The 23,502-nt window shown below is 49.6% G+C and overlaps 1 protein-coding gene across 2 annotated transcripts in view; it reads right to left on the bottom strand.

The window, feature by feature from the left end:
• Positions 1–3,030: 3,030 nt before the first annotated feature.
• The window catches only part of KCNIP3 (potassium voltage-gated channel interacting protein 3), an 89,853-nt gene continuing 69,381 nt past the window's right edge, over positions 3,031–23,502 (bottom strand). For both annotated transcript variants that reach the window (XM_067007200.1, XM_067007201.1), the window contains exons 3-9: positions 13,370–13,494; positions 12,850–12,919; positions 12,518–12,588; positions 7,177–7,284; positions 6,330–6,434; positions 5,516–5,578; positions 3,031–5,114 (exon numbers count right to left, since the gene is read on the bottom strand). In XM_067007200.1, the coding sequence (XP_066863301.1) occupies positions 5,067–5,114; positions 5,516–5,578; positions 6,330–6,434; positions 7,177–7,284; positions 12,518–12,588; positions 12,850–12,919; positions 13,370–13,494 (590 nt within the window). In that variant the 3' untranslated portion in view covers positions 3,031–5,066. The remainder of the gene's footprint in view (positions 5,115–5,515; positions 5,579–6,329; positions 6,435–7,176; positions 7,285–12,517; positions 12,589–12,849; positions 12,920–13,369; positions 13,495–23,502) is intronic.

Below are 23,502 nucleotides of genomic sequence, written 5' to 3' on the forward strand. Positions count from 1 at the left end.
GACCCACTTTGGGTCGGCAACTGTGTCCCTGGCCTTGGGGTCTTGTCTGGGATGGAGAAGGTTGATGGGGGCAGTGAAAATAACAAGGGAGCATGTTCGGATGACAAAACCTGGCTCAGGGAGGGCCCATACGAGGTCTCAGAGCCCTCCTGACTCAGCGGCACAGCTCCTGTCTGGACTGTGTCCATGTCCACGAGGGAAGGCGGGACAGACAAGGGAAAAAAGGCTTCCGAGCACTGTAAACAGACATCCCGAATACTGTACCAACGAGGGTTCCTCAACTCCTGGCTCTGAGCCTGTTTCCTCTTGCTTTCTTCACAATTCTATGCGACCTTGGAGTTGTTTTGTTTTTTTTTTTTTTTTTTTGGCTGTGCCTCGTGGCTTGTGGGATCTGAGTTCCCGGACCAGGGATTGAACACAGGCCCCTGGCAGTGAAGGCGTGGAGTCCTAACCACTGGACCGCCAGGGAATTCCCTGCCTTGGACTTTTGGCCTTCAGTGTCCCCACTGACTTGAATGTCCTGAAGGCAGAGCCCGTGTCTTATCCACCGTGGTCCCCTCACGTCTCAGCCCATGCCCGGTGTGTGGATGGTGTTTACTAAGTGTGGAACGACGCCTCCCTTCGTGTGGACCTGGGAACTCAGAACCAGGAAGGAGCAAGGAAGACGGGCATTGGGGCGTCACTGCCTGGTGGGTGGGAAGAGGTAGGAAACATACCCAAACAGACACGTAACACACGCCTCCTTCCCGTGGGGTCTCGGACAGCCCAGACGTTTCTATTGCTAGTGCCCAGAGCACTGTCTCCTGTCTGGCCTTCTAGACCCTACAGGAGCCTGGCAAGTGGGTAAGTGGGGTTTTTAAGCTTCTTTTCAGGATTTTCAAAAGCCTTGGGACTTCCCTGGAGGTCCAGTGGTTAAGACTTCGTGCTTCCACTGCAGGGGGCACGGGTTTGGTCCATAGTTAGGGAACTAAGATCCCCACATGCTCTGTGGCCAAAAAAAAAAGAGAGAGAGAGGGAAAAAAAAAAAAAAAAAAAAGCCTAACAGGTAAGGCTAGGCTGGCTGATCCAAACATGCACTTTATGTGCTTTGGGCTGGCATGAAATCAGCCCCATGTGGTAAGAGTTATGCCGTCTAATGAGAGTTATATGTGTCCTAGTTAATAAAACAGGGCTGACAGTGTGTCCTCACTCCCAGGACCCAGCTCAGTGGACTCTGTGTGTGCCTGTGGCATTGTTACTTGATACAATTTTCTGAGGGAAAAGCAAGTGGAGAATGAGGCTGGAATATGAAAATGTCTTTGAGGTCTTGAAAGAAATGCCAAGGAGCTTCCCTTCCAAGTCGGTTTCGGGGGACCGTGTGTGTGTGTGGGGGGGGGCGATCCTGAGGGCAAGAAATTGGCGACAAGGCTGGTGTGTGGTACCGTCGCCCCCTGGTGGTCAATGGGAAGCAAAGCACTTGGACCCAGAGGTTTTGCCTCCAGGGAACCTGAGGAGGAGGAAGAGGAGCCGTGGATCTTCTAAATCGTAGACTGGCTATTGCTCTGGAAAGCTGTGCTGCAGAGCAGAGTGGGGAAGTGTATGGTTGCCTTCCTCAGTGTCTCTGGCCCTCGTTTTTCTCCTCCCATACCGTAAAGTTTGTAACAAGGGCCTTCCTCCATCGGTCTTTGGGAGAATGAAGGAGTCAAGCCAGGCCCATGGGATGCTCTGCTCTTGCACCTGGCCCTGAGCAGGTCAGCGAGGCCACACAGTGAGGGGTGGTGGGAGCGTGGGGTGTGTGGACAGCCTGAGCCAGCTGGCCCCCAAATGGGCCTTGGGGTTACCAGGGCAACTGGGGACCATCACAGATTCATTTGCAGCACCTGGAAACTCCTTCTGAAACGTCTGTCCTTCCTCTGGTGGCTTATTGATATGAATCACCCTTCTATAGAGAGGGAAAAAATGCATGAGAACTTCATTGGGATAAGAAGGAAGGACGCTCATGTTTATTAAGAAGCTAGTAAATAATCATAATCAATCATCAGAACAATCCTATCAGAGATTGTTCTTCTGATCATTTTACAGATAAGGCAACTGAGGCTCAGCCAGGTAGAGACATGCGTAAGATGAAATAGAAAGCTCCGTCACGAAACGGGCAGTTCAGTGCTGACACCTGGCCTGGAGCCACCTGCCTGGGTCCAAGTCCTGGTTCCACTCTTTAACGGCAGAGGGGCCCTAACATCTTTCAGCCCAGCTTTCCCGGCTGCGCCCGACAGGCTGTGGCCACGGCAAACGTTCTAGGCACAGTGGCCAGCCCATGCAAATGCAGGACATCCCATCCCAGGCAGCAAGGTCAGGGCTCCCTTGCCTGGATTGTGCCAAGGCCCTGGGGCTCCGGTACGCTGGAGGCTTCGGTGTGTTTGGTGGTGAAAGGGGGCTCCCACCATCTAGCCTCCCGGCTACTGATGACACACCCATCACTCAAACAGTGGAGGTGACGTCACATGGCCTGGGGGCTGGCCCTTGAAGCGCTAGCAGAACCTCTGAGACGGAGGTCCCCATCCCTGAGTTGGGGAACCCCTTCCTCTCCTCCCCTCAGCTTCACACTTCTTGCCCCTCCTCTAGCATAATAACCCTCAATGACCCAGGAAAGGAAGATGTCTTCAGGCAAATTCTGCTTCTGCCCTGTGACCTGCACCCTCCAGCCAAGGGGACACGCAGAAATGACTTCCTGGAACTGGCAGAGAGAAATGACTTGGGAACGAAATGCAAATGGCACCTCAAGGAGTTACCCTACCTCTCGGCTCTGCGTACAGGCTGCAGGGCTGGAGCTTCTCATAAAGGCCTCCAAACCGCGGGCATCTCTTCTTGGCTCCGCCTCCACTGACGGCACATTGGGAACTTGAAATTGAGTGTGGAAATCGGCAAACGCTACAATTCGGGGAATGTTAAACATTTACCAGCGTGGCACTGGGCAGAAGCCATGGCTCATAGCAGGGATGGGAGGGGCTGGACCAAATTTCAGAGTCGGGATAAAGCCAACAAGAGTCCCTCTCCTTTGTCAAGTTTATTTTATTAAAATATACAGGACTGAATATTGGTGGGTGCTGAGAACAGGAACCACCCTCCTAGGCTGCTTCCCAGGGAGACACTTCTGCCATGCAGACACGCGGCCAGTTCGCATCCCAGAGTGGGAGCCAGACCCCTCCTGGTTGGACGTGCAGCCAGTCTGGCCCAAGGCCGGGGTGGGCAGGGCATGGTGGTGACCCTCTCCTTTGGCCTTGGCCCCTGAGAAGCAAAGCCACACCAGCTGGGAGGGCTGGGCTGAGGGGGTGGGGGTGGGGATGGGGGAGAATATCCCTGAGCCGGGGAAAGCTGATGCCCTCCTGGAGGAGGGGAGAGGGGGCCCCCAGTCAGACTGGAGATGGGTGTCAGTGCAACTCCAAGGGGGAGGACCGCCTGTGTGTGGGTACCAAGGGGGTCCCTGCGGCCGAGCCAAGCCAATCTCCATGGCCTCCGCCACCCTGCCCTTCCTCTGAGGGCCCTGCTCACCCCAGGGCCAGGCCTGAGCAGAGATGGGGCGGCAGCCGATGGAATGTATGCTTTCGGAATGTTCCTGGGACGGTCCATACTGCCTGGGACTGGGTTTCTTCCCGGGGCGGCCTGGGCAGGCGGGAGCAGCCTCTCGCTCTCGCTCTGTCTGTCTGTCTCTCTCTCCTGGAAGTTTCTGTTGACCTGCCACCCTGCCTCTGGCCCCTTGGCCCTCATTGTTGGCGCTGGCTTCAGGCTGACGCTGGCCTCCATCCTCAGAGCAGAACCCAGCCAGGCAGAATCCCCGGGGTTTGTGCTTTTGAACGTTGGTGAGCTGGGCTGGGTGGGGGGTGGGCTTCAAGCCCCCCACTGCTCTGAGGCACAGAACTGACTCTCCACAGGACCCTGGGGCCACCTGATGGGGGCTGGTGGCACCCAGCCCTCAGCCCAGCAGGAGGGCCTGGGCTCCCCTCATGGGCTGCGGCCTGAGCTGCTGGGGGCGTTTGTGCTTTTTGTATGGGGTTGGGGTGAGTCTGTGTGGAGGCACGGCTGCAAGGCTCCAGGACCCTAACCAGGAAGAGGGGGCTCATCCAGGCTGCTGGGCTCAGGGAGTCGGGGGCCAACAGGAAAGAAGGAGGGAGAAGTCCCTTTCCAGGCCTGCTCTGCCCCCCTCCCCGGGCTTCCTGGGGTCCAGGCCCTGAGCCATGTGACCTCTTCTCAGGACCCACGATGACCTGGGTGCCCGAGGGGTGCGGGCAGAACCCCTGCCGCATCCCCACTGAGCCAGCCTGGGGGAGGGGAGGTGGAGTTGGCAGACAGTTCCCCTCGGATTCCCCACCAAGAAACCCCATCCCCAGCTAGAAAGCCCCCTTCCTGGGGTGGAGGAGAACAGAGCCCACTGGTCCCTCACCACCGGGGCTGCCACCAGCTCAGTGGACTGGCAGGCGTCCTGGGACCCAGGGAAACATTTCCAGGAAGCAGCTGCCTCTGTCTAATTACCACCTCTTTGCTAGTCTGAACTCCCCTGACCCCCAGCTGCCCCTCCGGGGTCCTGGGGTCAGGGCCATCCTGGAAGTGTCGTCAGTGGGCAGGGAGTGGCTTGGGGAACGAGAAGACCAGAGCAGCCTCCGGAGCCTGGCCCCTGTGTGGTGGGAAAGAAAGGTGGCAGAAAGGAGGGGCCAGTGGGCTCCCACGGGAGCAACCTCTGCTCTGGAGACTGGACCCTCCTTGGCCGGGGAGGCAACACCCAGCGGCCAGTGGCCTGAAGACACCACTCTTTCAGCTGCCCACCCGGAGGCCTGCGAGAGGGCTGGTGGGAGCTGTGTGGCTCTCGTCACCTGGACCCACGTTCCAGCCAGACTCAGCCCCTCCCTAACCTTTGTCCCCCCCCCCCCCCGACACCTGCGAGCCTAGAGGAAGAATGTGCGTGTGTGTGTGTGTGTGTGTGTGTGTAGCAAACTATTCACTTTGTGCAAATATATTAGAAACAAGTTTCTCCTGGCATCTTTGGGGCAGAGGCGGTAACAGCCACTCAGGGACACCCCTCCCCCACAAGCGTCCTAGATGACGTTCTCGAACAGCTGCATGGAGCTCATGATGTTCTCGTCCTGCATGGGGAGAGAGGACGAGAGGCCCGCTCAGCTCCGGGCTAGCAGGGCCCAAATCCAATGTCACTGTGAGCAGGTTCTCATCGGGGACCTGGAACCCTCCAGGGACTCTGCCTGCCTCACTGGGCGAAGGGGGGAGCTGTCAGGCACAGCCTGTCTCCAGCCCCGTGGCCGGATGGTCGGGCCGTCTGGGAGCTGTTAACTCACTGATGGACAAAGCCGCCCCACCCCCGGCTGAGCACCCAGACGGAGGCCAGGGGCAGCCGAGGGGCCGCCCGGGGGGCGGGGTCTCTCCCCTCTGAGGGGAGCCGCCGAGGGCGGGGCCGAGGGACGTGTGCCCGGCTGGGCTGTGGACTGGCAGGGGCGGGACACGGGGGTCCCCAAGCCCCGACGCCGCCTACCTTCTGACAGGTCTCCAGGAACTCATCAATGGTCACCACCCCGTCCTGATTCCGGTCCATTTTCTGCAACTCAAGCCACGCCCTCAGTGAGTCTGTGTCCCGCCGGGGCCGGCCCCCCGCCCCAGGCCTGAGAATGTGCCCGGGGGCGGGTGGTGGGCTCCTTCCACCCCAACCCGTCCCCTCTGTCCCGTCCCCGGGATCCAGGCCACGTAAAGTGCCCTCTCCAGCCACGTCCACCACGCAGCCGACCTCTCTGGCGTCCCTCTGGTCTGTCCCCCACCCCAGACACTTTCCGGCAGCTCTCCTGGGCTCAAGCTCTCCAGAAGGGACCCCCATGCTCGTCGGACCCCCTCACCTTGCTGACAGGCAGCCGGGGCAGGTCGAGCGGCTGAAGTCAGGATGGAGGCAGGTCTAAAGGAACCCCAGCAAGCGGGAGGCGGAGCCCTAGCTCCGTCAGTGCCCATGGATACAAAGCAGTCACCCCAACCCTCTCCTCCTGCAGACAGGTCCCTGGCGGAGCGGGGGGCAGCTCTTGGAAGGCACAAGAGCGCTGCTGGGGGTGTGTCGGCGGCCTTGGAATCTGTGAGCCCCTGCCTGCTCTGAGACGCAGTTTCGCCGATCAGGGAGCGGGGATGGCTTTAATTCGCTCCTTGGGATCCGGACAACCAGCCCGATGGCGGATGCAAGCTGAACCTCCTCGTGGGGGCGGGGAGGCCCACAGAGGGGAGTGGCAGGCCCAGGACTGCCCTAAGAGCCGAAGCCCCTTCCTCTTCCGGCCGCCCTTCCCCGCGCAGCCCGGGGCTAGAGCGCTCACCTGGAAGAACCTCTCCACGTGCTCCAAGGGCGCATCCTCCCGCAGGATGGGGTAGGTGTGGCGGCCCATCATGTCATAGATGGACTTCACGATGGCCAGCATCTCCTGCAGGGGGGCCGGAGGGGCTGGCCTGAGCCTGGCTGTAAGGAGGTGGGGTGAGGGTTCGAGGGTCTGAGGGGAGGGGCTGCATCCAAGGGTGGGGGGCACCTCAGGGGCGGTGGTGGGTGAGTGGCCGGGGCTGTGGGAGCTGGAGAGAGGCGAGCTCACTCTCACCCAGTCCGCCCAGCGCAGGCTTCCAGCTCTCCAAGAGCAGCTGGAGCTAGATTTTTAATGCCATCTCCAGAATTTGAAACTATTCAGCAACTATTTCAGAGACAGAAAAATGTTTGGGCCAGACGAAACCAGACTGAGGGCCTGTGTGGTGAGGGACCCCCCCCCCGCCCCCGTTTGCACCCCGCCTTAAGGGACCACACTGCTCCCCCTCAATTGGTGGGAGCCAAGGCCAGCTCCCACCCCTGCTCCCAGCTTCTCCATTTGTGTCTCCCTCAGGACCTCTCCGCAAGAAAGGATGATCCAGGACACCTGTTGAACGGGATCGAGACACGTGGTGAGGGGCACCAAAGCTCCACGTCGCCTGCACCCAGGTATCCAGGCCTGAGAGCCCGGGAGAGGAGGAGAGTTGCTGGCCGCTGTCCCCTCCAAGGCCAGGCTGTGAGCTGTGTCTCTGGCCAGGGAGGGGGGATGGGAAGCCAGGGCAGCAGGAGAGAGGAGGAGAGAGGCAGGGGATGTAGAGCCGTGGGGTGGGGGGCAGACAGGTCACTCCCAGCCTCCCCAGCCACCCCCGTACCTCTTTGGTGATGTAGCCGTCCTTGTTAATGTCGTAAAGGTTAAAGGCCCACTTGAGTTTCTCATGGACTGTTCCCCGCAGGAGGATGGAGAGACCGACCACAAAGTCCTGTGGAGGAAGGGGAGGGGGCTCGGATTCTAGTTCCAGTTCGCGGTGTGGCTTCCAGTGAAATTCACACCTATATAGGTGAGGCACCTCCATCACAGAGCGGGCAGGTGGTGTCCATCAGGGCAATACAGTGTGAGCGTGTGTGTGTGTGTGTGTGTGTGTGTGCGTGCGCACGTGTGCATCTGTGAGTGTGCGTGTGTGTGGCGGGGATGACATAGTGGCTGGAACTGATCATCTCAAATAAAGATATTCAAACGTATGGTGTCTTAGACCCATTTAATGCATTGCCACTGACAGAGAAGGCCTCGAGTGCTCCTTTAATGAAGGGGGTGCTCTATTTTCACTTTACTAGGTGTCTGTGTGTCAAGGTGCTTAAAAACTTACAGCTGAAAAACTAAACGATCAGTGCTCAGTTCTGGGGTCGTGCCATACCTGTGTGTAGTCACAGGTGTGACAGATAGTTTATTACTAATGTGAATGAACGTTCGGATGGCTTCCGTGTGAAAACTTCAACTGTTTTGTTATAACAGTTGGTAGAAAGCAAGTCTTTGCTGCCCCTTCCGGAAGGTTTGCAGGTTAAGCCCTCCCTGCCCCATGGGGTCCTCTCAGGCTGCTCTGAAAGAAGGGGAGCAGAGAAGGGCTGTCTATTGGGGGGAATGGAGGACAGCAGACTGTGGAGGGACAGGGCTTTGCACCAAGGGGCTTGGTCCCACTCACATTTTGTTTTTTATTTTTTTGGCCATGCCATGTGGCTTGCGGGATCTTAGTTCCCCCACCAGGGATCGAACCCAGGCCCCAGCAGTGAAAGCGCTGAGCTCTAACTACTGGACCACTAGGGAATTCCCCCCACTCAAATTTTAGATTTTCTGGATTAGAGGAAGTCTGTATCATGAGAAAGGAAGACTAAGGGAAACAGAGAAAAGCAGTTTGGAAGAAACAAAAAATTATTCCAGGAGAAAAAAAATACTTAACATAAACTATTAGATTCAGAGATTAGATATCTGGCATCCCTACAATAAGAATAGGATGCTATACAAAAGGAATACTTGGGAACAAGAAAGAGCTCTTGGGAATTAAAAATGAGAAAGCAAAATGACAGACTCAGAAGAAGGGCTGGAAAAGCACGTGGAATCTTCCATAAAGCAGCCTTAAAAGGCAGAGCTAGAAAATAGGAGAGGAAAGCAGATAATGAGAGGTCCACTCCAAAGGGATCGAAACTTGACCAGCTGGAGTTCCAGGAAGAACTGGAGGAGATGGAGGGAAGCGTGTCCAAGGGGCAATGAAGGGGAAGGCTGTGAGTGTTCAGGTCCTGCCGAGGACCTACCGATGCGGGGAAACGGCCCACAGTGTGGCCTGCAGGCATACATCACGAGACACTTTGGAAAACGGGTGCAAGGACAGATCCTACAAGCTTCCAGAGAGAAAAACAAAACCAAACAGAAACAACAACAACGATAACAAGATCAGGTCCTGTACACAGGGTCGGGAATCAGCAGGACGGCTTCCGCCGTAGCTCTGGTCCCACACAACAGATCAAGCAAGAGTGAGAACGGAGCGAAGTCACTTCGGGCGTTCAAAGGCTCAGAAATTACCTCCCCCGTACTCTTTTGTAGGGAACTCCTGGAAGTTCTTTGCTTTTGCAAAGAGAAAGTAAAGCAAGGAAGGAGACGATGAAGGATTCCAGAACCAGGAGACCCAACCCAGGAGAGAGGGGAAGAGGTCCCCACAGGGCACCCAGCACCAGGATGATGGAGCTGGTCAAAGGCTAGGGAGATGCCCATTCAGATGACTGGAGAAGGACGGCGTTGAATTACTGATGAGGTCACAGACACCAGGCAAATGACAAATGGGGACCACAGTTAACTGAAGGCAAAATAAACGTGTGCAGCAAAGGGGAACGTAATCACAGTTCACTGTAAGGCTCAGCTGGGGAACAAATTCACATCATGAGTAAACCGAGAGTGCTTATCCAATCTGAACTCCATTGTTCTGGAAAGCCAGGGGATGGGAAAGGTGTGTGTGCAGAAGACCCAACTCCTCACCCGTGCGGAGAGTCAACAGGCAGCATCTAGAGCTGGGCAGTCGGAAAGGAGCAGTAACAGGATGCTATTAGGCGACAAGAAGACAGAAGAGTGACAATCGGCGAAAACAAGGGAGGTGGTTGCTTCTTTGGGTGTATCTGGGGGGTAGTAACTGCTGTTTTTCCAAAGCACATCCTGTAAGTCTACTGGAGCCTGAAAGTCCTGTGTGTGTATAAGTGAAGAAAATAAAGATATACGAAGGGAGAAACAGGGTAATATTTCTTTTCTTTTTTTTTTTTTGTGCTAGGCGGGCCTCTCACCGTCGCGGCCTCTCCCGTTGCAGAGCACAGGCTCCGGACGTGCAGGCTCAGTGGCCATGGCTCATGAGCCCAGCCGCTCCGCGGCATGTGGGATCTTCCCAGACCGGGGCACAAACCCGTGTCCCCTGCATCAGCAGGCGGATTCTCAACCACTGCACCACCAGGGAAGCCCATGGGTGATATTTCTTATGTGCCTGAGTTTGAGGGATGGCAACCACTGAAGCTGAGCTCGTGTATGATTTACAGAAGCAGTAAGGAGTCAGAGCAAACCTGAAGCCACATCACGCCCTCTTCCCTGGGGTCTGACGGGCTTTCCCAGTGGGAAGCCAAGGCTCGGACTCCTAAGCTGGGCACCAGGGAACGAGTGGGTCCCGCACAGGACCCACTCTTCCCGTGTGGGCATGGGGGGACCCCGGCAGCACCGTCCTCCCATCTAGTCTCCTCGGATGCTGTGCAGCCACACTCAGGACTGTCCCCGCTCGGTGCCCCTTAGCGGGTGGGTAGTATAATAGTGACGGTGTTAGGAGAGAGGTGGGTCGGAATGTCCCCTGCGAGACCACTGGCCCATCCCCAATCAGATGACCCCAAGTCTAGCCAGCCCACGTCCAGGTGCTTGCTGGTTCTGAATTTCCAGCCGCACACAGCACAGCTTCAGCTGGGACCGTCGCTCGTCAGAGCTCCTTGGTCTCCAGGCTGAGGTGTATGTAGCCCGTCATATCCACAGCCCCTGCTCTGTGCTGCCCCCGAGGGGCTCCTCAGTGACACCGGCTGGGACACCTCAGAGTGCAGAGCAGGAGCTCAGTGTGGGGCGGGGCTGATTCGATCACAGGGCTGCAGGTCTTCCCGAGGGTACTGACCACAGCCATCCTTTGGCCAGTGGCACAGGGTGCGAGTTTCTGCAGGGGCAGGTAACGGACAGGTAACACACCAGCGCTGAGGTGTGCTTGTTCTACCATTTACTTACTCTTTCAGGTGAGGGCAGCAAAGTGACAATATTTCACCATATCAATAAACTCTAATTAATATGTATGTGTATTATCTCAAGAATACATACAGGGCTTCCCTGGTGGCGCAGTGGTTGAGAGTCCGCCTGCCGATGCGGGAGACACCCTGGTCCGGGAGGATCCCACGTGCCGCGGAGCGGCTGGGCCCGTGAGCCATGGCCGCTGGGCCTGCGCGTCCGGAGTCTGTGCTCCGCAACGGGAGAGGCCACAGCAGTGAGAGGCCCGCATACCGCAAAAAAAAAAAAAAAAAAAAAAAGAATACATACAAAGGATTGGGATCATTGTAAATATTGATAAGCTGACCTGACTTTCTTCTGTTTGAAGAGCACGTTGAGAGGTTTGGTCTGAGGTAGCGAGGAGGGCTGAGTGTCTCCCCCCAACCCGTCCGGATCCTGCCTGACCACAGGGCTCCCCACCCATGGTGCACCCAGGATCAGGCCCTGCCCGTTGGAAGGCCCCTGGGAGATACACGCCCCCCTCCCTTCCTGAAAAAGACCTCCTAGAGCAGAGCACCGATATCAAGATGCCGAAGGTAAGCAAACCTCCCCATAAGCAATCGGAGGAATTAATTTCAAGAGGGAGAAGCATGACCTTCTGAGAAGCTGCCTAGCAGAAGGGGGTCAGCGCCAGCGCCCCCCGCTCAGCCACTGACAGCAGCTCCCCAACAAAGAACCACCATCGACCACCTTAAAGGGACCATGGCGAGCGAGGCGACCACGGGAGGGTGATGGAGACCTTCCTGGCACCCGCCATTACGCGGGGGCCCTGCTAAGCTGTCTGGTCGTCTGATTCCTGACCGAGAGAAACCATCATCAAAGTCCTGGTTGGGTCTGTCACACAACTGCTTCTCACACTTCATCCCCAGAAGCCTCCGGTACCTCTTAAAGGACACACAAGAAACTGGCCACAGGGGTGGGACCCGGGAAGGAAAATGAATTTTCCCTGTTTACTCCTTTGTACTGATTGGATTTTTACCGTGTGCAGGCAGAACTGAAAACAAAAAGGCTGAAAACACTATCAGTTCACAAATACACCGAGAGTGTGGCCCGGGGAAGGTGAGGCCCCCGTGGTCCCAGAGCTGGCGGTGGCCTTGGGCTGCCCCATCCCGGCCGAGGGTCAGTGAGCGGGCCAGCTGGAGCGATAAGGGAAGCAGAGCAGCATCTCGAGCTATTATTACCCCAGCTGGTGCAGGGGCTTTCTCTCTCACTTTCCTGTCAGCCGCCCTTGGCCTTGGAAGCCGAGCTGGGGGGTTATCGATCAAGCCTGGCTCTCAGTAAGGTGTTCCTCTCCGAAGAGGTTTCAGCTTTCCTCCTGCAGCTATTTTTAGGGGCCTGGCCTCCACAGCGGGGGCCTCAGTGGAGCCCACGTGCTGCCCGCACAGAACCCAGGCAGGGCCCTCCTGGGGGCAGGCGGCTGGGGCATGGGGTGGGGGTGGGGGACAGGCAGGCTCGTCCACAGTGCTGCTAGGACGACCCCTGAGCCTGCCCAGGCAGGGATGCTCTGCCTGTTTTCGGGCAAGGGGGTAAGTTCCAGGGCGGGGTGCCCAGATCCCCTTAGCACAGACCTCTAGTTAAACCTTGCCCCCTTTTCAAATGCAAGTTCACGGTGGGTCACTACCGCCTCGGTGTTCCTTAACAGCTCCCTTGGCTTGGCGGGGCTGGAATGGAAGGAAAGGCTGAGAATAGGGTGGCCAGACAGCAAAATCAAATTCCACTGACTTTACAAGTCAGGCCCGGGGCCAGCCAAGCAGAGTCCACTCGTTCCCTGGGTGACACACTGGACCGTTTACACCAGGGTCACGTCTGAGACTCTGGCGGCCCCAAGGGGGTGGCACGGCGGCCGGGAGACGCAGGACCAGGGGACGTGGGAGGGGTGGACAGGGACCTACCTCAAAGCGGATGGCCCCATTCCGGTCTGCATCGAAGGCGTTGAAGAGGAAGTGCGCATAGGTGGTGGAATCTGGGGAGACCGAGGGCAAGGCTGGGTGTGTCGGGGCCGCCTGAGCCCCTACCCCGAGCACCCTCAGCATATTGCTGCTGAGCCCTGGGCTGGAGTCACCCCCCCCTGCCTGCCGGATAGAGGCAGCACCGGGCAAGGGATGCTGGGGAGGGTGTGTGTGGGTGAGGGTCTCCTCCCCATAAAAGGGATGCCCACCCTCTGCAGGGCTGCCACAGGGAAGTGGGAACTTTGGAGGAACTGGGGGCCCGGCCTCAGACTCACCTCCTTGAGGGAAGAACTGAGAGTAAATGAGTTTGAACGTGTCTTCATCCACCAGGCCCGTGGGGCACTCCTGCAGCAGGAAGGCACCCCTCTCAGTAATCCCCGCCACCCCTGTCCCACACCCTGACTCCACAGGGCCTGGGCTCTCTCCTCCCTCTGGGGGACACCTGCTGCCTGAGGCACCGCTGGGCTCCACCAGCCCCGGGCTGGGGAAAGCCTGGTGGGGTGGGCACGGCGGGAGGGGGTGGGGAGTCCCCTCATGCCAGGTTGGTCCCTCTGCAGGTTCCTCCCCTGCACCAGCATCGAGACACACAGAAGGGGGTGTGGTGCCTTCAGAACACTGACTCTAGGACCTGGCCCACCCCCCAGACAGCTCTCCCACAAAACATGAGCCCCATAAAGGCCCTGGGATATTCACTGTGCCATGGGAAGTGTCCAGAAGGTCTGCCTGCATCCTGCAGCCGGGGACAGGAAAGCCGGGGGGATCAGGGCCTCTCCTGGGGGGATGGGGGGCACTCACATTCTTGAAGCCCCTGTAGAGGGACTGCAGCTCCTTCTTGGTGAACTTGGTCTGTGCCTGCAGCTGGTCCAGCCCCTCCGGCTGGTGGCGCACCGTGGACAGCTCCAGCTCACTGTCGCTGCTGTCTGGAGGGGGACACAGACCCAGGAGGGTGGAACGTGCGGCCCCGCCCCCATCTTGCTCCAGGGTGGGCACTGTAAGGGGCCGAAGTAAGGGGTGGAGGGACTCTCCTCGAGCGACGACCATGTACAGTCACCCAGGCTGTGCACTGCACAAATGTACAGGCTACAGAGGAACAGCACACTCCGGAGTTGTGCCTCCTGGTCTCTCTGCTGCCCTGCTCCTCACATAGAGGGCCCTGCCTGCTGGCCTCACCTTGAGCGTGCCACCCTCTCAGCCACACGGCGGGATGGGGATGAGTTGGGAGGAGGTCTTGTCCTGGAGAGACACTGAACAAGGGGAGGTGGGAGGGGAAAAAAGCAGAAGACAAGCACAGGGGACCGGACCTTCGAGATCCAATTCTTGGACCACCTTCTCCACGTGCCCCTCCCCGCCCCGATGTCCCCCAGGAATTGGGAGGGCACTCCTCTGGGCTCATCCAGCCTAACATGTTGCTGCCCAGCTGCATTGGGTCTGGGGCTTTTATTCACATTTGAGTAGGAGGTCAGACTTTGAGGGTCTGTACGGCAGGGACCAGATCTTTTCTTTAATAACAACGCATCAAAATATTAACTAACCGTGGCTACCTTTTGCAGGGGAGGTAGATTTCAGGTGATCTTTAATTTTTTACTTATGGGTTTTGGGGTTTTTGTTTTTTTTTTTTTTACATTTTCCTAATTTATTTTAGCATGGCACATATCAAGTTTATAATACAAAACAAAGCTATAAACAAAATGGCATTGAATACCTACCCCTTGCTGAGTTGCAGGCTCACATATTAGAGAACTTCCCACTGAAATGGGCCGCGCCATCCCCACTGCTCTGTCTCCCATCCAGTCTCCGCTCTTCCCCAAGGGACTGTGAGCCCATGGTTACGCGCACAGCTGTTTGCTTGCTCCCACACTGCAGGTGAGCCCTGCAACGCGGCCTCAGCAATCAAGGCTCTGTGATGGTAGGAGCTTGAGGAAATTTTCTTCTGTGAAGTAGGGAGCAACTTGAGGGTAAGGATGGGCGGGGAGGAGGTACTGGAAATTAGAGAGAAGGAAGGAAGGAAATAGCTCTCTTGCAGAATGGGTGCATGGATGGACCAAGGCAACAGAGCCTGATTGCTGGGTAATTTGCAGAGAGCTCTTGAGAGGCAGTGCTCATGGAAGAGGCCCAGGCACAGAGCTGGCCCAGCACAGGGCTCAGCCGGATCAGGCTAGGTGTGTGAGGCTCTGCAGGCCTGGGGTGGGTCGTCAGGGAGGCTGCCTCACACGGCTCACCCTGCAGTGTGTTAGATTTTGACCACAGTGATATTAAATTAGAATCTAAAACAATAAGATATATTTAAAATCCCAAATATTTGGAAATTTTAAAACACACTTTTTTTTTTTTTTTTGGCTGCACTGCATGGCTTGTGGGATCTTAATTCCACGACTGGGGATTGAACCCAGGCCCCAGGCAGTGACAGTGCAGAGTCCTAACCACTGGACTGCCAGGGAATTCCCTAAACAACACACTTCTAATTAACCCATAGGTTAGAGAAGAAAAATCACAAAGAGAATTTTGAAATATTTTGAATTAAATGATAATGAAAACAACATACCATAATTTTCTGGATGCAGGTAAATCTGTGTTTAGAAGGAAATTTTTAGCTTTACATTCCTTTATTAGAAAAGAAGATAGGTGTAAAGCCAGCAATATAAGCTTCTAGAATCTAAAAATAAGAGCAAATTAAACTCAAAGTTATAAGAAAGGACATAATAAAAATAAGAGTAGAAATTAATGAAAAAGAAAACAGGCAAACATAGAGAAAAAGCAATAAAGTCATTTAGAAACTCAATAGGCAAGTCATAGACTGGAAAATATATCTGACAAAGACTCATTTCCAGAGTATAGAAAGCACTTCTGCAAATCAACAGAAAAAAGACTAATAACTCAATTTTTAAAATAGGCAAAAGACTAGACCACTTCACAAAAGAAGAGATACAACTGGTCAATAAGCAAAAGATGCCTGACAGCATTCATTGTCAAAGAAATGCAGATATTCCAATGCAAAATACCCAAGAATCCATCATTTCAAAAACACTGACAACACCAAATGTTGGTGAAGATGTGGAGCAACTGGAACTCTCATATAATATATTGTTGGTGGAAGTGTAAAATGGTGTAACCATGTTGGAGAACTGCTTGGCAGATTCTTATAAAGTCAAACATACATCAACCTTATAACCTATTTACCTAGGACAGATAAAGACATAGGTCCACAAACACCTGTACAAGAATATTTACAGTAGCCTTATCAATAACAGTCCCAAACTGGAAACTACTCAATCAACAGAAGAATGGAACTGTGGCACATTCACATAACAGAATAGTATATTCCATTTAAAAAAGGATGAACTACTGATATATACAACAATGTGGATGCATCTCAAAAATTATGCTCAGAAGAAAGCAGAGATAAAAGAGTTCATACTTTATGATTCTACTTATATGAAATTATAGGACAAGTAACAGTAATGCATGGCATTAGAAAGCAGTACAGCAGGTGGTGGTTAAAAGGGTGTATACAGTTGTCAAAATTACTGAACTAAACATTTGACATCTGTGCATTATACTGTATGTAAGTTATACCTCAATTAAAAAAACATACTGCTTAGACTTTTGCCTTTGGTCATGATGGGGTAGTGAGTGTGAGACTTACCTTCCCACCACAATCAACTTGAAAACTGAAAGAAATATGTGAGGCAAGTATTAGCAGGCTTTGGACTACAGCACAGGACTACAATCTTTGGGAGGAGGGAAACATATGACGTGAGCTCCACATTCACCCTGGATATGGGCTGGGGACACTTTCTGTGACATGGGGAAATGCTGATGAGGCAGAGATCAGAGTTTGGGGCTGCTGAGACAGATGGACTTGCAGAGCAGCATCCTGGAGAGGAGGGAACTGCACAGAGATGGGGCCCCAGAAGCTTGTGTGGAATTTCCCTTGGGGCTTTGGCCAAGAGCTGGGCTACACATGTTCTGAATGAGACTCCATAAGGTCCAGCTGTGAGCAGCTGTTGGGGGGTAGTAGGACAGAGACCTGAAAAGACATATCAGAGTTCATGCAATGATGAAAAAAGTTGGGAGTTCTGGTTCATCTAGAATGGAGATACTTCCCTATGAAATTCAGGCATTCAGCTGAAACACCAGAAAGGCCATGCCTTGGGAGAAAGCACCATGCTCTAGAACTAAGAACAAAGTTAAAACAAACCTATTCTAACAAAGTCTAAAATGAAGTCTGTGCTGATGAAGGGATCTGCTAGGAATTTAAGTGCCTGTCAAACTAAAATTCAATGGCTTTATGTGAAGATAATATAGTTCAGATTCCCTACAATATACCACCCATAGTAGCCATCATATAATAAAAAAAATGAAAAGACATGAGAAGCAGGAAAATGTAACCCAATGATCAAGAGATAAAGCAGTCATCAGAATTAATAGGTTTTAAAATTATTAGAATTATTATTTAAGTTTAAAACAATTACTACCAATACGTTGAAAGTCTTAAGGGAAAGAAAAGTGAACAGATGGGAATTTTAGCAGAGAAGTAAAAACTATTAAAAAAAAACAAAAAAAAGAACCAAATGGAACTTCTAAACCTGAAAAAAACCTCAACATCTAAAAAAACATTCACTTGATGAACTTAAGTTTAGACACTACAGAAAAATAAGTCAATGACCATAAAGACAGGTCAATAGCAATTATCCAAATTGAAAACAAAGAGAAAAAATACTAATAAAACCATGCATAGAGTCTTAATGACAATATCAAGCAGCCTAATATATATGTAATTAAAATACCAGAAATAGAGGAAAGAGAAAGTGGGACATAAAAAATATTTGAATAAATAATGGCCAAAATTTCCCCAAATTTGTTGAAAAATATCAATACACAGATTCGAAAAATTCAGTGAACCCAAAAAGGATAAATAAAGAGAAAACCACACATAGGAACATCATGATCAAACTGATGGAAACCAAAGATAAAGAGGCAATCTTAAAAGTAGCTGCTGGAGAAGGGGAGGTCCTACAGGAGAACAGCAATAAGAAAGACAACTAACTTCTCATGTGAAATGATGGAGATCAAAAGACAATGGAACAACACTTTAATTCTTTAAAGAAAAAAATCTATTAACCTACAATTCTACGTTCAGTGATCTTTCAAAAAAGAAGGGTGAAATAAAGGCATTTTCCGTTAAGTGAAGGCTAGAGAATTTGTTGCCAGCAGAATCGAACTACAAGAAATGCTAAAGGAAGAACTTCAGGATGAAGGGAAATGACATCAAATGGAAATCAAGTTCTGCAGGAAAATAACTGGCACCTAACAGAAATATTTTGAACTGGATGCATATGAAAAGATATATCAGAATTTGTGGGGTGCAGCTAAAACAGTACTTAGAGGTAAATTTAAAGCCATAAATGCCTATTTTAGAAGAGAGAAAAGATTTTAAATAAATAATATAAGCTTCCACATAAAGAAACTAGAAATAGAAGAGTAAAATAAACCCAAAGCAAGCAGAAGAAAGGAAACAGGAAAAGCAAAAATCAATGAAACTGGACTTCCCTGGTGGCGCAGTGGTTAAGAATCTGCCTGCCAATGCAGAGGACACAGGTTCGAGCCCTGGTCCAGGAAGATCCCACATGCCGTGGAGCAACTAAGCCTGTGCACCCACGAGCCGCAACTACTGAACCCAATGCCACAACTACTGAAGCCCGCATGCCACAACTACTGAAGCCCACACACTGCAACTACTGAAGCCCATGTGCCTAGAGCCAGTGCTCCGCAACAAGAGAAGCCACCACAATGAGAAGCCCACACACTGTAACAAAGGGTATCCCCCACTCGCCGCGACTAGAGAAAGCCCGCGTGCAGCAACAAAGACCCAACGCAGCCAAAAATAAATAAATATTTCTAAAAAATCAATGAAACTGAAAACAAAAAACCCAGTAGAGAACATCAATGAAACCAAAAGATGGTTCTTTCAAAACATCAGTAAAATTGATAAAACTCTAGCAAAAATGAAAAAGAGTGAGAAGACACAAATAACTGCTATGAGGAATGAAACAGGGGAAGTAAGTATACACTCTCCAGACATTAAAAGGTTAAAAAGGAAATATCATGAACAAGCCTCTGCTCACAGAGACTTCAATAACTTTGATAAAATGAACTAATTCCTAAAAAATCACAAACTACCCAAATTCACCCAAGATAAAAGAGATAACCTGAATGGTCCCAACTGATATCTCTCATTAACAAAAATGCAAAAAAATCTCAGCAAATTGAATCTATTGATGTATAAAACAAATAATACACCACACCAAATGGATTTTCCAGGAATGTAAGGTTGATTCAACATTTGAAAATAAATCAACATAATCTATTCTACTAATAGTCTAAAGAAGAAAAAATATGTGATCATATCAATTAATGTAGAAAAAGCATTTGACAAAATTCAATGTCCATTCATGATAAAAAAAAAACTCTCAGAAAATTAGGAATCTAAGGGAACTTCCTCAACTTGATACAAGGCATCTACAAAAAATCTATAGGTAACATCATAATGGCAAAAGACTGAATGTCTTCCCCCTAAGATTGAGAACAAGGCAAGAAGATCTGCTCTCTCTTCTCCTATCAAACATCATAATGAAAGTCCTAGCCAGTGCAAAAAGGGGGAAAAAAAGAAAAAAAGAAAGCAAGAAAAAGCATACCAGTTAGATTAGAAAGAAAAAAACCCCAATTAACCCTATTTGCAGATGACATGATTATCCATGTAGATAATTCCAAAGAATATACAAAAAAATCTTCTAATAAGTGAGTGTAGCAAGGTCACAGGATACCAAGTCAACACACAAAAAATCAATCACATTTCTACAGATCAGCAATGTACAACTGGAGACCAAAATTTTAAAAACAATACTAATTACAATCACTCACCCCATAAATGAAATAGGGAAAATAGGTTAAAATATAAAATAAATATAAATAATGATAATATAAAATAAAAATATAAAAATAAATAGGTAAAAAATCTAACAAAACATGCATATAATCTGTTTACTGAAAACTACAAAATGCTGCTGAAAGAAGTCACAGAAATCACATAAGTGATGAGACACACTGTGTTCATGGATTGGAAGATGCAACATCATAAAGATGTCAATTATCTTCAAAATGATTTACAGATTTAACATAATTCCAATAAAAATCCCAGGAAAATTTTTTCATAGATACAGACACACTGATTATAAAACTTAATGGTTTTATAATCAGGCAAAGGCAAAGAATATAGATTAGGTAAAAAAATAAAGTGGGAGAAATCAGTCTATCTGATTTCAAGACTTATTATATAGCTATAATAATCAAGAATGTGTGGTGTTGGAGAAAAGACAAACACACAGATCAATGGAGCAAAACAGAGAACCCAGAAATAGATCCACATGAATATGATGAGCTGATTTTCACAAATGTGCAAAAGCAATTCAATGGAGAAAGTTTAATTTTTTTCAACAAATGGTGCTAGAATAATTGGACATCCATCCACCCAAAAAACGAACTTTGACCTAAACTTTATTTCTTATACAAAAATTAACTCAAAATGGAGCATAGATTTAAATGTAAGATGTAAAACTATAAAACTTCTAGAAAAAAACAGGAGAAAGTCCTTATGACCTGGATTTAGGCAAAGAGTTCTTAGGCATGATACCAATAGCATGATCCATAAAAGAAAACATTGAAAAACTGTACTTTTTAATAAAAGAAGTTTTGCTCTGTAAGAGATATTGTTAAATAAAAAGAGAAACTACAGATCTGCAAATCACATTTCTAACAAAGGACATCCAGAATATATAAAGAACTCTCAAAATGTAGCAGTAAGAAAACAAACACCTCAAATTAATGAAAAACCTGATCAAATACTTCACCATAGATGATATACCGATGGCAGATAAGCACATAAAAAGATGTTTAACACCATTTTCAGTTAGGGAAACAGAAATTAAAACCACAATGAGGGACTTCCCTAGTGGTCCAGTGGTAATGAATCTGCCTTACAATGCAGGGGATGCGGGTTTGATCCCTGGTTGGGGAACTAAGATCCCACATACTGCTGGGCAACTAAGCCCACGTGCCACAATTACTGAGCTCAGGCGCCTCAACTAAAAAACCTGTGTGCCCCAAGCTACAGAGCCCACGTGCTCTGGAGCCCGTACACCACAGCTAGAGAGAAGCCGTCACACCACAGTGAAGATCCCACATGCTTCAACAAAGATCTCACGTGCCCCAACTAAGACCCGACGCAGCCCAAAACAAAACAAAACAAAACAATACAAAAGCCCACAATAAAATACAACTACACACAATCAGAATCACTTACATAACAAATATTGTCGATATCAACTGCTGGTAAGGATCTGGAGTATCGGGAACCGTTATACTTTTTTGGCAGGAATGAAAATGGTACCGCCTCTCTGGAAATCAGCTTGGCAGTCATTTATAAGCATATACTTTCCATATGGCCCAGAAATCCCATGCTTGGTTATTCACCCAAATGACATGAAACCTATTATATTCATGTAACAACTTCTATGCAAATGTTTAGAGCAACTTTATTCACAATTGCCAAAAGCTGGAAATAACCCAATATCCTTCAGCTAGTGCATGGATAAACAAACTCTGGTACGTCCATAAAGTGGAATACTACTCAGCAGTAAAAGTGAACAAAGTGCTGATACACACAGCAGCATGAATGAAACTCAGATGCATTAGGTAAATGAAAGAATCCAGACTCAAGAGGCCACATAATGTATGACTTCCAATTATATGACATTCTGCAAAAGATAAAATTATAGAATATCACAGGGAAGGAGGATATATCAGAGGCTGCCAGGGGCTGGGGGGCAAGGGAGGGGTTGACTACAAATGGGGCAGGATGAGGAGATTTTTTGTGGTGACAGAATTGTTCTATATCTTGACTGCGGTAGTGGTGACATGACTATCTATTTGCCAAAATACATGGACTGGACATCAAAAAAAAAAAAAAAGGCAAAGTGTACTGTATATAAATTAGAAAAAATAAAAATAAAATAAAACTTAGAATAATTGCCTCTAGGGAAAGAGGGAAAGGAGGGGATAAAAGGGAAAAAATAAATAAACAAGAGATGGGTTTTAAGTGGGTTCAAGACTGATATTGTCCCATGAAGTTAATAAGGAGTCAATTAACTTAATCCTCTGCCCCTGGGGGCCCAAAAATAAAATAAGACAAAAATCCCAAACCAGCTTCTATTTTTTTCATCGAAAATCCAGAAAGCAAAACTCCGTCGACCCTACTTTTCCCTCAAGCTAGTGCCTTTCTCTGTCCTTTAACTCACTGTCTTCACTTCCTCTCCTCCTAGTCTCCCTTGATCTTACTGCTGTGGGGCACCTGCCCCACCGCTCCATGCAAACTGCTTTTCTAATATTACCAGTGATCTCCATATTGCTAATCCAGTGATCAGTACAGTCTTCTTGATTCCTAAATCATACAAGGACAACACAAGAACGAAAAGTAGTGATAGCATGGAGGAACTTTGAGGATATGATGCTAAGCAAAGTAAGTCAGTCATAGAAAGACAAATACTGTGTGATCTCACTTATATGTGGAATCTAAAAAAAAGCCAAACTCAAAGAAACAGAGAGTAGATTGGTGGTTGCCAGGAGATGGTGGGGGGGGTGCGGTGGGGATTGAGGGATGGGGAGATGTTGGTCAAAGGGTACAAGAGTAAGTTCTGGGGCTTCCCTGGTGGCTCAGCAGTTAAGAATCCACCTGCCGAGGCAGGGGACACGGGTTCGAGCCCTGGTCTGGGAAGATCTCACATGCCACGGAGCAACTAAGCCCGTGTGCCACAACTACTGAGCCTGCGCTCTAGATCCCGTGTGCCACAACTACTGAAGCCTGTGCGCCTAGAGCCCATGCTCCGTTAACAAGGGAAGCCACTGCTCGCTGCAATTAGAGAAAGCCCGCGCGCGGCAACGAAGACCCGACGCAGTCAAAAATAAATAGATAAATAAATTTAAAGAAAAAAAAATGTAACTATCCAAAAAAAGAAAGAATAGGTTCTGGGGATCTGATGTACAGCATGGGACTACAGTTAGCAAAACTGTATCGTATAATTGAAAGTTGCTAGGGGAGCAGATCTTAATTGCTCTCACCACAGTAACAACAAAAATGGTAATTATGTGAGGTGATGGATGTATCAACTAACTTTATTGGGGTGATCATTTCATAAACGTACACAATGCTACGTGTTAATTATATCTCAATACAGCTGGAAAAACAAACAAATAAACAAAAAGAAAATTATGTGCCCATTTAACTTTTGAACATAGATGCAAAATCTTAAACTAAATGTCAGGTAACTGAATCCAACTGCATTTTTTTTTTTAAAGTACACCAGGATCACGAAGGTTTTATTTGTAAAAGTATAAGGAGTGAAAATCATATGAAAATCCTAATGCAGAAAAGGCATTTGATAAACATCCACATCTATTTATAATTAAATAGACAAAAACTCTTAGCAAGCTAAGAATCAAAGGGAACTTTATTAACTTGATGCAGCTTATATTTGCAAACCATATATTTATTTACAGACGATATTAGGTTTAACGGTAAAGGCTCAGACACATTTTCTTTAAAATTTAGGACAAGCCAAGGTTGGCCACAGTCACCACTAATTGATGTCCGGCCAATGCTCTAAGGAAATCTTGAAAAAGGCAAAAAAAAAAACCCCAAACCCAAAAAACAACAACAAAAAAACGCAAACAGTGTAAGAGTTGGGAAGTATAAGATAAAACTAACACTATTTATAGATGGTATGGTCTCTACAGTGACAAAAAGAATCAATATACCTGAGAGTTCAGTAAGGTTGCCAGATGCAAGATTAATTTATGAAAATCAATAGCAATAT

This window comes from Kogia breviceps, chromosome 11 (assembly GCF_026419965.1).
Source record: "Kogia breviceps isolate mKogBre1 chromosome 11, mKogBre1 haplotype 1, whole genome shotgun sequence".
Classification (NCBI taxonomy): domain Eukaryota; kingdom Metazoa; phylum Chordata; class Mammalia; order Artiodactyla; family Physeteridae; genus Kogia; species Kogia breviceps.